At 44.9% G+C, this 13,398-nt stretch overlaps 1 protein-coding gene across 1 annotated transcript in view; it reads left to right on the top strand.

Moving 5' to 3' along the window:
• The first annotated feature begins 1,950 nt into the window (after positions 1-1,950).
• Positions 1,951-13,398, top strand: part of alg13 (ALG13 UDP-N-acetylglucosaminyltransferase subunit) — an 85,523-nt gene continuing 74,075 nt past the window's right edge. The window contains exons 1-4 of the mRNA XM_048544847.2: positions 1,951-2,237; positions 3,661-3,823; positions 10,972-11,110; positions 12,750-12,859. Of these exons, the coding sequence (XP_048400804.1) occupies positions 2,157-2,237; positions 3,661-3,823; positions 10,972-11,110; positions 12,750-12,859 (493 nt within the window). The 5' untranslated portion in view covers positions 1,951-2,156. The remainder of the gene's footprint in view (positions 2,238-3,660; positions 3,824-10,971; positions 11,111-12,749; positions 12,860-13,398) is intronic.

The following is a 13,398-nucleotide window of genomic DNA, read 5'->3' on the forward strand; positions in this document are numbered from 1 at the left end:
AAACAAAGTTGTTGGAAAAGCTCAGTAGGTCTGGCAGCATCTGTGAATGAAAGAACAGAGTTAACGTTTCAAGTCCAGTGATCCTTCCTCAGAACTGATTGTGGCTGGGAAAATGTCAGTTTATATGCAGAAAATAGGGAGGTGGGGTAGGGAGTAAATGATAGAATACAGCTCAAAGACAGAGAAAGACAGTTGGGCAGACAAAGGAGAGAGTGATAGTGGGAACTGCTGATGCAGGAGATGTTTTCTGAAGAAGGGTCTAGGCCCAAAACATCAGCTTTCCTGCTCCTCTGATGCTGCTTGGCCTGCTGTGTTCATCCAACTCTACATCTTGTTATCTTTGGACAGACAATGGAGTTGCTAATGATCAGGCTGGGACAGTGAGGAGTTGTTAATGGGGACTGTAGTGACTAACAACAAGGGGTGTGTAATGGCAGGTTATGTGGTAACAAAGTATAATGGATTGCCCTTGGAATCTCTTATTGAGTCCAAGCTGACACATTCAATGATGGTAAACTGGAAACAAACCAACTTTAGGGAGCCAAATGGGCAATATAGTAGGGCACCATTGTATGCCAATGAGAATGCACAGTCCACATCAAATAATCAGAGAAGCTGACTTCTTGTAATTTGGAGGTTGTAAAGTATGGTGGTAGGTTTACAAATGCCAGCCATTTGCAGTACCCAAAAATCCAAGATTAATCTTTAATAAAAATAGGGGGAGGGGAATTGTACCTGCCCAGTGGATAGTATCATTCCTTATACAATTACAGTTACTGTAACTTTGTCTGTGGAATGAAAAGAATCGAGCACAAGTTCCTGCAAGGCTGACTGAACAAAGTTATCTTATGAATATGGTAAATAGCCATTCAGACCATCTTGTCAGATTCAGTTGCTGGTCTTCACTGGATTATTTCCTAATCAGGCATAGGGAGGCAACAGTTTAGTGGTATTATTGCTGGACTGTTAATCCAGAGACCCAGACAATGTTCTGGGGATCCTGCCACTGTAGATATTGGAATTTGAATTCAATAACTATCTGGAATTAAGAGTCTAATGATTGTGAATCTGTTGCTGATTGTTGGGAAAAACACATCTGGTTCACTAATGTCCATTAGGGATGGAAACTGCCATCCTTATCTGGTCTGGCCTACATACAATGTGGTTGACTCCTAACTGCCCACTGGGCAATTACGGATGAGCAATAAATGCCATTTGGCCAGTGACACCCTCATCCCGTTAATGAATAAAATTGTAAAAAAAGGTACTTCAAGTATAAAAACAGAATCATTTGAAGTTTCTACGATTTGATAATTCCTGCCAAAAAGTCCAGGTGTGGAGGACAGGATTTGTATTGTTAGTACCTTGAAGGACAATACCCCCTCCTGAGTCCAAACTCCCACATGAGAATGACCTTTCAAACACCTGGTGGATAATGGGGATAGAGAGCACTGGAAATAAAAATGCAATACAGAACGAAAGCTGTGAAGTAATGTGGAACGGAGGTTTGAAAACCAGACAGTGTTACTGGTCAAGATAATAAAATGTGAGGCTGGATGAACACAGCAGGCCAAGCAGCATCTCAGGAGCACAAAAGCTGACGTTTCGGGCCTAGACCCTTCATCAGAGAGGGGGATGGGGAGAGGGAACTGGAATAAATAGGGAGAGAGGGGGAGGCGGACCGAAGATGGAGAGTAAAGAAGATAGGTGGAGAGAGTGTGGGTGGGGAGGTAGGGAGGGGATAGGTCAGTCCAGGGAAGACAGACAGGTCAAGGAGGTGGGATGAGGTTAGTAGGTAGGAGATGGAGGTGCGGCTTGGAGTGGGAGGAAGGGATGGGTGAGAGGAAGAACAGGTTAGGGAGGCAGAGGCAGGTTGGACTGGTTTTGGGATGCGGGGGGGGGGGAAGAGCTGGGCTGGTTGTGTGGTGCAGTGGGGGGAGGGGACGAACTGGGCTGGTTTAGGTGTTACTGGTCAGTTGTTATAATGAGCGGTTGCTAGTCGGCCACCCGCCGAGCAAGTTTTCGCACGGTCACGCCCCCCGGCCCGATACCCCAGACATTGTTTTGGTCGGCCAGCTGCTGTGGCGGTTAGGCTTCAGCGGCTTTCCCCGAAACGGGAGGTTGCTTGAGCGCGAACAGCGGGCGGCGAAGGAGAAATGGACTCGGTATTTGTGACAGTCGGTACAACCAGCTTCGACAAGCTGATCCGAGAAGTGTCTTCGGAAAAGGTGACACGGGTGAGTTCACTCCCCTGAAGGGGCTGGGAACGCGAAGGATCGGCGGGCTCGTCAACAAACGATATCCGGAGGCGGGAGGCAGGGGATAGGCCACCAACCAGGAGCGCAGGAGGTGGGGCCAGGTCCCGGGGTTTGGCGGGGGCGCGGGGAGCGGTGTGTGTGAAGAGTGTGGGGAATGGTGGGAAGGAGGATGAGTTGGGACGGGGGCGATGAGAAGGGGTACCACCGCTTTTGCCGAGGCATTTAGCGATGGGCAATAAATAACATCAAATCAAGTTTTTACATGTAAATTTCCACGTCTGTAGTCTGATATAAAACCAAAAAAACCCTCTGAATCTTGGAGACCTGGAACAGCCTCCCACATACTGTATCCCTTACCCAAGGTTATCCAAAGCTCTGTCCGAACCCACACCAGTGTTCACACAAAGTCCCTGTGTTCACTGGCTGACATTGAGTCCCAGTTAAATGATGGCTTGATTTCAAAATTCTCACTTGATGTCCCTTCATCGCTTATCACCACTAGTCCCAATTCTGTCCATTTCAGCATGTCTAATTCTAATTGTTTCATAATTCGAGACCATATCCTTAGTTGACCTGAGGCCAAAGTTTGGATTTGTTTCCTTGTATTCCCTGCCTTCTTTCTATAAGCCACTACTTAAACTTTCCTCTTTCGGACAAACTTTAATTCTTGTGCATTAATAGTTCCTTATGTGGCTTGTCAGATCTTGTGAAGGCCCTGATGTAGCTTATTACTTTTTACCACTAGTCCAGTTTCACATTTACTGTGCTACTATCTCCGCTATGTCCAGAAATAACTATTTACTGAGTTATTTATGCTACCTTATTTTAAAATTCAGAGTAAGAATTGACTCTCAGGCACGCTTCTTGTTTTGTGATTTCTACAAGATTTGTGCTTTTAATCCAGCAATGTTCTGAAGTTGTTTCTAAACAATTATCAGATGCATTAGGGCGGCACAGTGGTTAGCACTGCTGCCTCACAGCGCTAGGGACCTGGGTTCGATTCCAGCCTCAGGTTATCTGGGTGGAGTTTGCACATTCTCCCCATGTCTGTGGGTTTCCTCCAAGTGCTCTGGTTTCGTCCCACCGTCCAAAGATATGCAGGGTAGGTGGATTGGCCATGCTAAATTGCCCCTAATGTTCACGGAGGTGTAGATTACGTGGTTATAGGGGGATGGGTCTAGGTGGGATGTTCTGAGGTTCGGTGTGGACTTGTTGGGCCGAAGGGCCTGTTTCCACACTGTAGGGATTCTATTCTATTGTTAATTCAAACTTTAAGATGTATTTAACTTGTCTTTGCACAGCTATTTGCGCTGAATTGATATAGCCACATTCCACATTGATTTCCTCCTCTGTTCAGAAATTTATTGGCCTTCTCCTCATATTGTTTATTACTCATTCTTAGATTCTACAAGATTTAGGCTACAGAAAACTGATTCTTCAGATCGGCCGTGGTAGTGTTGAACCAAAGACTATTGTTGGAACAAATTTTACTCTTGAAGTTTATAGGTTCAAGAACTCAATAGCAGATGACATTAAAAATGCTACACTTGTTATCAGTCATGCTGGTAAGTATTGATTGTGTTTTAATAAATAAAGGTTTTTATTTATTTATAAAGTGCCTTACACAACCCAAATGTTTTACAAACAAGGTACTTACTGAAGTATACTCATGATTATAGTACTGACGATATGGCAGCTCATTTAGGCATAGCATACCCTGCTAACTAGAAGCAGGAGAATCTGAAATCACAAAGGTAATGAAGTCCTTGTTTAAAAAAAAAACAAATTTTAGTTTAGGAATAGTGTAAAATGTAGTGTCTGTTGTTTAAGTGAGCTCTGTCTATCATTAAATGTAAATCTGAGACTGAGATCTGAAATCAATAAGAAGGATCATAACTATCTGCTAAAATGTTCTACCTGTGGGTATATGCGGTGGCAGTGCATTAACTATGACTTGATCAGTTGGTGGAAAGTGTGTTTAGGATAACATCTTTTTATGTTTGCGCCAGTTATTTTGAAAAAAAAAATTGTTAACTTCTGCCTGTGGTCTTGTCCCACTATAAATAATGTAGTGTCTAGAACATGAATGCTTTCCTTGTGTTATGGCTTTAGATCTAACGGAGGTTTGATCATTATTGAATTCTTCTAATGCTGCCTCTAAGTGAGTGTAAAAACAACACACATCAACACAAATACAGAGGTAACACAGTGTGGAGCTGCAGGAACATAGCAGGCTAGGCAACATCAGAGCAGCAGGAAAGTAGACATTTGGGTCGGGACCCATCTTCAGACAAGACCCTTCTGAAGAAGGGTCCCAAAACGAAATGCCAACTTTCCTGCTCTGCTGACGCTGCCTGGCCTACTGTGTTCCTCCAGCTTCACACTGTGTTATCTGACTCCAGTATTGGCAGTTCTTACTATGTCTGACAAATGCAGAGTTATTGTTATAATTTGACTGCATTACCAAGTAAGTCAGGTGGTGACAGTGAAAAAGGGGACTGCAGAAACCAAATGTAGCCGTCGAGGAAAATTTCAACAAGAGCCTTTTTTAAAAAAAAGTGTCCGGATATGATTCAGTAGTTCTCAGAAGTGACTTACCACCACCTTCTCAGGGGCTTTTAGGGGTGGACAATACACCTGCATCCCATTAAGTGAAAGAAAATAATAATGGTTGAAATCTTATTCAACTATGGGGGCAATCTTAATTGACCTCATTTCTATTGTCACCAGCATGAACACAAAATAATCAAATGTCCCTGGACACTGAACCAGAAATTGGGCAGATTTTCCTTTACTTATTTCAGACGTACTTTAGCCAAATATAAACTGTGACTACAATTGTGGATGACTTTGCCGAACAGCTCAGACTGGAGATGGAATTTGTGACCTGACCTGCATTAGCTCATCAAACTCACCAGATGCATTAAGAAGAGAAATTGGCAGTGTTCAGGGTCAAAATTGTCATATTGAAAATTAACTATCATTAAGCTGTTAATTTAAAATATAATTTTGCTATTTTCACGTAACTCTTACTGAGGCTTGCGGCAATTACATAAAATCTCCAGCACAGAAATTAGTCAGTTGGCCAAATTGATCTATGACTGTGTTTACATTCTGCTTGAGACTCTTCCAATCTTGCCATCATCTTCCTTCACCGTCACGTATGTATTCCCTTGCATGCATCAATTCTATCTGCTTGAACAGCAAACTTCATTCAGAAGTGTGAAGAAATTCCTCTCAGATTCTTCAAGCAGTCTGTTATGTGTAATCTCATTTTATGCCCATGTTTTAGACTCATTCACATCACAGAATCATAGAAGTGTTAAAGTGCAGAAGAAGGCCATTTGGCCTATCGTGCTCATTAAACGAGCATCATTACCCAGTACCAATCTCCTGTATTGCCCCATGCTCTTGCGTGGTATGTTTATCCAAATAATCATCAAAAACACTCTTGAATGTCTCAGCTGAACCTGCCTCCACACTTCCAGACAGTGTATTCCAAACCCCAATGATTCAGTGAGTGAAAAAAATTTTCCCATGCGAAAACAGTTTGTCCTCATCTACATTGTGAGATCCAGTCATAATTTAAGACATTTATCCTGTTGAGAGAAAACACATTATCTTCCTACTTTCGTATTCTATTCTTCTAGAATCCAGTACTTTGGAAATTTTTTGTAAGAATTTCAATGATATGGCTATCGCTGGCTAGACCAGCATTTATTGCCCATTCTTAATTGTTCTTGAGAAGCTAGAAATTGGATAACAAGTTGTAGGGGTGCAGGAACACCGACAATGTTGATATCAAGGTAATTTCAGAATTTTGACCCAGCGTATTGATTGAGTAGCAAAATAGATCCAAGGCAGGACAGCATGTAACTTGGAAAGGAAATTGAAAATATGCACTTGCTACCTTTGTCATTCTCGAAGGCAGTCATGGATTTGGAAAATGCTGTCAGAATGTTGATCACCTGCTGCATTGCGTCTATAGATACATGCTATTGGCAATCTGTGTCAGTAGTGGAGGGAGTTAATGTTGACATTAATGAGTGGAGTATTTCTTATTCAGGCTATAGTTTTGAGCATTTGGAGTCTTGTTAGAGCTGCACTTAAGTGGGCAGATGGAGACTATGTTATTACACTTCTGATTTATGCCTTGTTGATAGCATTTTGGGGATAGCGAGTTTTGAGAAGATTTGTAGCTCAGGTTGAGTTTCTGACTGTGAGTTTGCTCGCTGAGCTGGAAGGTTCGTTTTTGGACGTTTCATCACCTTTTTTTATTTGAAAAAATATACTTTATTCATAGAATGTACAAAAAGAAAGCATTTATACACTGACCCAGTCATGCAAGCCGCTCCGGGTTACCCAGGGGGTACGTACACCAACTAAAGGCAAAAACAAAACAAAGAAGAAAAAGAAAACAAAGCAAAGAAAATACCCTGGCAGTCGTCTCCCCGCACAGTCCCCGTTGGCCCCCTGACCAGTTGGGGAAGGCACCGGCTGGGCCCAGTTACCAATTTTTTCTGTTCTGGACGAGGGGTTTCATACGGTGGTCTTTCCCCACTGCGCCTTGGCGGCGGCTGCCCCAAGCTTTAGCGCGTCCCTCAGCACGTAGTCCTGGACCTTGGAGTGCGCCAGTCTGCAACACTCGGTCAGGGTCAGTTCTTTCAGCTGGCAGACCAGCAAGTTGTGGGCAGACCAAAGAGCGTCTTTCACCGCATTGATGGTCCTCCAGGCGCAGTTGATGTTGGTCTCGGTGTGTGTCCCAGGAAACAGCCCGCAGAGCACGGAGTCCCGTGTCACGGAGTTGGTCGGGACGAACCTCGACAAATACCACTGCATCCCCCTCCAGACCTCCTGCGCATAGGCACTCTCCAGAAGGAGGTGATTGACAGTCTCATCCCCCCCCGCAGCCGCCTCGAGGGCAGCGTGCAGTGGTGCAGAGATTCTGGGCATGCATAAAGGATCTCACTGGCAGAGCCCCTCTCACCGCCAGCCAAGCAATGTCCTTGTGCTTGTCTGAAAATTCTGGCAATGTGGCAGTCTGCGTGGGGAACCACACTACGGGATCCACCCTCTCCTTTTCCCAAAGGGTCTCGAGGATACTACGTGCTGACCACTGCCTGACGGCCTTGTGGTCAAAGGTGTTTCCCTTCAAAAATTTCTCCACGAAGGACAGGTTGTACGGGACGGTCCAACTACTCTGAGCGTTCTGCGGCAACGAGGCCAGGCCCATGCTTCGCAACACCGGGGAGAGATAGAACCTCAGTAAGTAGTGACACTTGGTGTTTGTGTACTAAGGATCTACGCACAGCTTGATGCAGCTGCACACATCAGGGCGAGGGTGGCATTCGGTACGCCCTTTCCCCCATTTTCCAGGTCTTTGAACATGGTGTCCCTGCGGACCTGGTCCATCCTCGACCCCCAAATGAAGTGGAAGATGGCCCGGGTGACCGCAGCGGCGCAGGTCCAGGGAATAGGCCAGGTCTGCGCCACACACAACAGTACCGAAAGCCCCTCGCACCTGACAACCAGGTTCTTATCCGCAATGGAGAGGGACCGGAGCGTCCACCTACCCAGCTTCTGCTTCAGTTTGGTGATACGCTCCACCCAAGTCTTAGTGCACGCCCCAGCTCCACCGAGCCAAACACCCAGCACCTTCAGGTAGTCTGTCCTGATGGTGAAGGGGATGAAGGAGCAGTCATCTCAGTTTCCGAAGAACATGGCGTCCCTCTTACCCCTATTGACTTTGGCACCTGAGGCCAGTTCAAACTGGCCGCAGATGTCCAACAGCCTACTCACCGACTGACGATCGGTGCAGAAGACGGTGACGTCGTCCATGTACAGGGAGGTCTTGACCTGAAGGCCTCCGCTGCCTGGGATAGTCACGCCCTTCAGGCTCACGTCCTTCCTGATGGTTACGGCGAAGGGCTCCACACAGCATACGATCAAGGCAGCCCTCCCTGACTCCAGATCTGACGGGAAAACTGTCCGATTCCCACCCGTTGATTGAGACTGCGCTAACGATGTTGGTGTAGAGCAGCCGGATCCAATTGCGGATGCCCTCCCCGAACTCCAATTTGGAGAGGACGTCCCTCATGTAAGCATGAGAGACCCTGTCGAAGGCCTTCTCCTGGTCTAGGCTGACGAGGCAGGTGTCCACCCGCCTGTCCTGTACGTAGGCGATGGTATCCCTGATGAGCACGAGGCTCTCAGCGATCTTCCTGCCCGGCACAGCACAGATTTGGTCAGGGTGAATCACTGACTCCAGGACAAACCTGACCCGGTTGGCTCTGACCTTGGCCAGGATTTTGTAGTCCACGTTCAATAGTGAAATGGGATGCCAATTCTTAATTTCTTCCCTCTTCCCCCTTCCTCTTGTAAATGAGGGTGATGATGCCCTTCCTCATGGACTTGCACATTTCCCCTGCCCGAAGCGCACTATCGTACACCTCCAGCAGGTCCTGGCCGACCAGGTCCCACAGAGCGGAATACAGCTCGACCGGTAAGCCGTCACTCCCGGGAGTCTTATTCCTCTCCAAAGACTTGAGGGGTCTGGTCTGCTCGTCCAGGGATATTGGCCGGTCCAGCCACTCACTTGTGCCGTCGTCTAAGACCTCGGTGATAGACAACAGGAACGACTCGGAGGCCGTGCTGTCCGTGGGCTTGGCGTCGTACAGTCCAGCATAGAAGGATCTGCTGATCCTCAAAATGTCGGGCTGAGACGACGTCACCGAGCCGTCGCTATCCTTCAGCCGGCTAAGCACAGAGCTCCCTTTGTGCACCTTTTGAAAGAAGAAATGCGAGCACGTCTCGTCCTGCTCCATGGAGCGGACCCTGGACCGGAAGATTATCCTGGAGGCCTCCGCGGCGAAGAGCGAGGCTTGCTGGCCCCTCACCTCGTGGAGGTCCTCCGTGACATCGACCCCCATCAACTGCAGAAGGAGTAGGTTCTGCATCCTTTTCTGGAGTCGCGACAGCTTTCCCTGCCTCTCTCTCGCCTTCCGAATACCCTTGCGGACAAAGAACCTCTTGATGTTCTCCTTCACGTCTCCCACCAGTTGCCCGGAGACTCAAAGAGGGGTTTCATGGTTCTCCAACCAGCGTACTCCTTCTTAAGCTCCTCGACGTTCTCTGGGGTCAACAGAGTTGTGTTGAGCTTCCACGTCCCCCTGCCGGCCTCCTGGTCGTTCTGTAAGTGACAGTCAGCCAGCGGGAGGCAGTGCTCAGAGAAGAACACTGGCTCGACGCCGATGGACCTGACCGAGAACGCCTGTGACACAAACAGGAAGTCTATCCTTGAGTGGATAGACCCGTCTGGCCGCGACCATGTGTATCTCCACTGTGCTCCGTCTGCAGGCGCGCTGAAGACGTCAAGCAGCTTGGCGTCCTTCACCGTGCCTATCAGGAATCTGGACGTGACGTCCAGTTGACTCCCCCCACCCGCTGTCCCCACGCCGGATCTTCCATCCGCATCGATGATGCATTTGAAGTTTCCACCTAGGATGACCAGCCTGGACGTAGCCAGCAGGGATGGAAGCCGCTGCAGGACAGCCAACCGCTCGCTCCGTACCGCTGAGGTGTACACATTGATCAGCCTCAGGGGAGCGTTCCTGTAGGTGACATCAGCCACTAGGAGGCCCCCCCCCCACCACCTCCTGAACTTGAGAGATGGTGAAGTTACGCCCCCGCAGCAGAATAGCCAGGCCCGAGGAGCAACAGTGTGTTGGTGGGTTTGTGGGCTACCACGATGCCAAGAGGTCCGAGTAGTCTGGCCAGAAACCATAACCACTCTCCCCTACATCAAAGACATTTCGGAAATGACTGCCAGACTACTCGGACTTCTTGGCATCATGGTAGCCCACAAACCCACCAACATACTAAAACAGCAGCTAATGAACTTAAAAGACCCTATGCAGACAACAAGCAAAACAAACGTCATCTACAAAATACCTTGCAAGAACTGTGACAAACACTACATTGGACAAACAGGCAGAAAGCTAGCCACCAGGATACATGAACATCACCTAGCCACAAAACGACATGACCCACTATCACTAGTATCCTTACATACAGATGAGAAAGGACACCACTTTGATTGGGACAACACATCCATCCTAGGACAAGCCAAACAGAGACACGCACGAGAATTCCTAGAAGCATGGCATTCCAACCGAACTCCATCAACAAACACATTGATTTGGAGCCAATCTGAGAAAAAGAACAGGAAATGACGTCACCAACCCAAGGAAATCTAAACAGGTAAATAGAAAGCGGGACATAACACCAGCACTTCACCGGAGGCTCACTGATGGTGTTACCTAGAATAGTGACGAAACGTCTGAAAACTAACCTTCCAGCTCAGCGAGCAAACTCACATCCAGAAGCATTTTGGGGAGTCAAGAGGGGAGTTATTCACTGCAGAATTCTCAACCTTTGAATCATTGAGTCAGCAACATACTTTGGTTTTGTCCCATACTGAGATCCGGTATTAGTAACATGCCCAAGTGACCACTTGCAGATGTAATATTTTTTGATGCTATCAGTTGCCTCAATGACATTAGCACCAGGAATTACATTTTTAAAAAGTACTGAAAATCAAGTTACTCAGTGTCATCAAAAGGAATACTGAAAAGCAGTGTAATTGAGTTAGAAGTATTTACTTTCACTTTTTAAAACCTGTACTTAAATCTTTCTCTTTACAACACATATCTAGGTGCTGGAAGTTGTCTGGAGACCCTTGAAGCAGGAAAGTCACTCATTGTTGTCATTAATGAAGAGCTGATGAACAACCACCAGTTGGAACTAGCCAAACAGCTGCATATTGATGGGCATCTCCTCTACTGCACTTGCAGGTAGCGAATTATTTGTAGAACTGAAAGGCTAGAAGAGTTAACTGTTGTGGAACTGTTTTTTAAAATATTTTCTTTTTAACACTTGTACCATGCACCTCATTTAAACTGCAGTTTGCATAGCCAGGTCTGACCAAAAACTAAGATACAGGGCCTATTATGTGAACGTCACTGAAGAGGAGTGTCTGTGGAAGTTAAAAGATTGTCTGCTTTACTGATATATTTTCAAGTACTGATTTCTTAGTTGTGCATACATGCACGTGTGATTTTTAACACCACCTGCAAGTTCCCCTCTAAGCTACTCACCATCCTGATTTGGAAGTGTATTGCTGTACCTTCAATGTTACCTGGTCAAGATTTTTGAATCGTACCTAATGGTATTGTGGGTCTACTTACAGCACATGAACTGTAGTGGTTCAAGAAGGCAGACTACAGATGGGCAGCTCACCTCTTGAAACCGTTGGGGATCGGCAGTAAACATTGACCCTCCCAGTGATGTTCACATTCCCAGGAATGGAATTTAAGAACTAGCATAGTTTAACAAAGGAACTTTGAAATGTCCATCAGTTAAGGTGAAGTATTGCTGTAACAAGGGGTGGTCAATTTGGGATGATAGGACAGCATTATCCTTTTATCCTTTTAACTTAAAAACACTTGGTTCCTATAGCATATCAGTGAATCCAGTTTAAGCAATTATTGGTCTCGACCTGAAATTCTTAAGGATGCTTTTGATTAAAGTAATTCAGTTACAATAATTGAGGATTGACATTCGAATTCTGTGATGGTTTGGAAAATTATAAATATCAAAAAAAAATTGATTTGATGACATACAACCTCTCAAGCTTCCTACATGAATCCATTATAAACCAGGATATTAGATTGAAATATTCTGGTTTATTTAACATTGTAAATAAATATTGCATTTGGTGCAGTACTATGTTGTCAGGGAGATAACAAAATTATCTTAAAGTCTATATACTAAGTTTTATATGTGCCAATTTACAAACCTTAGAACAAGTGATGAGCAACTTCATAAAACAAGCTGTTTCCATATCAGTCAACTAAAGAGAAAACTTATAAACTGTGCAAAAGGTTAAAAAAAAATTGGTTACCTATTCCAAAAAAGGCATATGATTTGAAATGCTGGTTCTGCTGCAAGATGATGAGGAATCTGGGCTTCACTGAAACCATGTTGTTTGAAATAGTTATCTATTCCAACTGATCTATCAAATGTTATGAATAATATCACTGCAGGAAAAAGCTACAATAATAGTGCCTAGACTGTTGAGAGGATTTTATTTAGCTCAGGGAATTAGCGATGGGAGTAAATTATTCTAATGTATTCCACGTAAGTTGTCATGGTCTCCCTTTTATTTAAAATCTATGGATTCTGGATGATGCATTATGGCTGATCTACATGGTGTACACCTTTTTTTTTACGAGTTACAATGTACATTGGTTTTACGAAGACAATGTTCTTTGCGTAAATTAGTTACTTTGTAAGCAATGTATTAGGTAAGCTGTGTTAAAAGGTGCCACGATGTCTTGGCCAAGTTCATCACAGTGATGTTTCAGGAAGTAAAAACTGCTACAACAGATTTTTTTGCCACATTCTTAAATTGTGTTGTGATTCTTGTTTCAGCACACTTTCTGAAACGTTACAGAAATTGGACTCCACATCCCTGAAACCCTTTCCTCCAGGACACCCAGAAAAATTTTCAGCATTTTTGGATAAAGTCCTAGGATTTCAATGACATTGATAGTAGACTTAAAGAATGATGGACTTTTTCTTTCTACTTATTTTGAACACCAATCTTTTTAATTGGTAACAAACTGAACAGCCAAACCCATCCTTTGGATAGAAATTTTAAAATCCTTACTTTTGTAAAGTAATTGTATGGAACCAGGAAAAGGATCATTATCCAGAAGAATTGTGCAACATTGATATGTGCAATAAATGTGTTCTTCATGTTTCCTAACTGATGTTCCATCATTTTATTAATTGTTTTTCTGTGGTGAATTCTGTTATCTAGAAATTGTTCATGCATTTGTGCAATGTGTAATTGAGAAACAGTCATGTATTTTTAAAGATCTATCTCTGCATGAAGTCTTAACTAGTTTCTTTTTCGACTCCCTTTCCCCTTCTTACTGCAGTAAATTTACATATGCCAACACTCAACAACCTATTCAACATACGTAAACCTAGACCTTGACCCTACAGAGGTATTGAACCTGATCCCAGTTGCTGTATTTGTGTGCAGTGATATTCCGGAGTCTGTTAGACGGTAATG

The sequence above is a fragment of the Stegostoma tigrinum genome, chromosome 15 (assembly GCF_030684315.1).
Source record: "Stegostoma tigrinum isolate sSteTig4 chromosome 15, sSteTig4.hap1, whole genome shotgun sequence".
Lineage (NCBI taxonomy): Eukaryota > Metazoa > Chordata > Chondrichthyes > Orectolobiformes > Stegostomatidae > Stegostoma > Stegostoma tigrinum.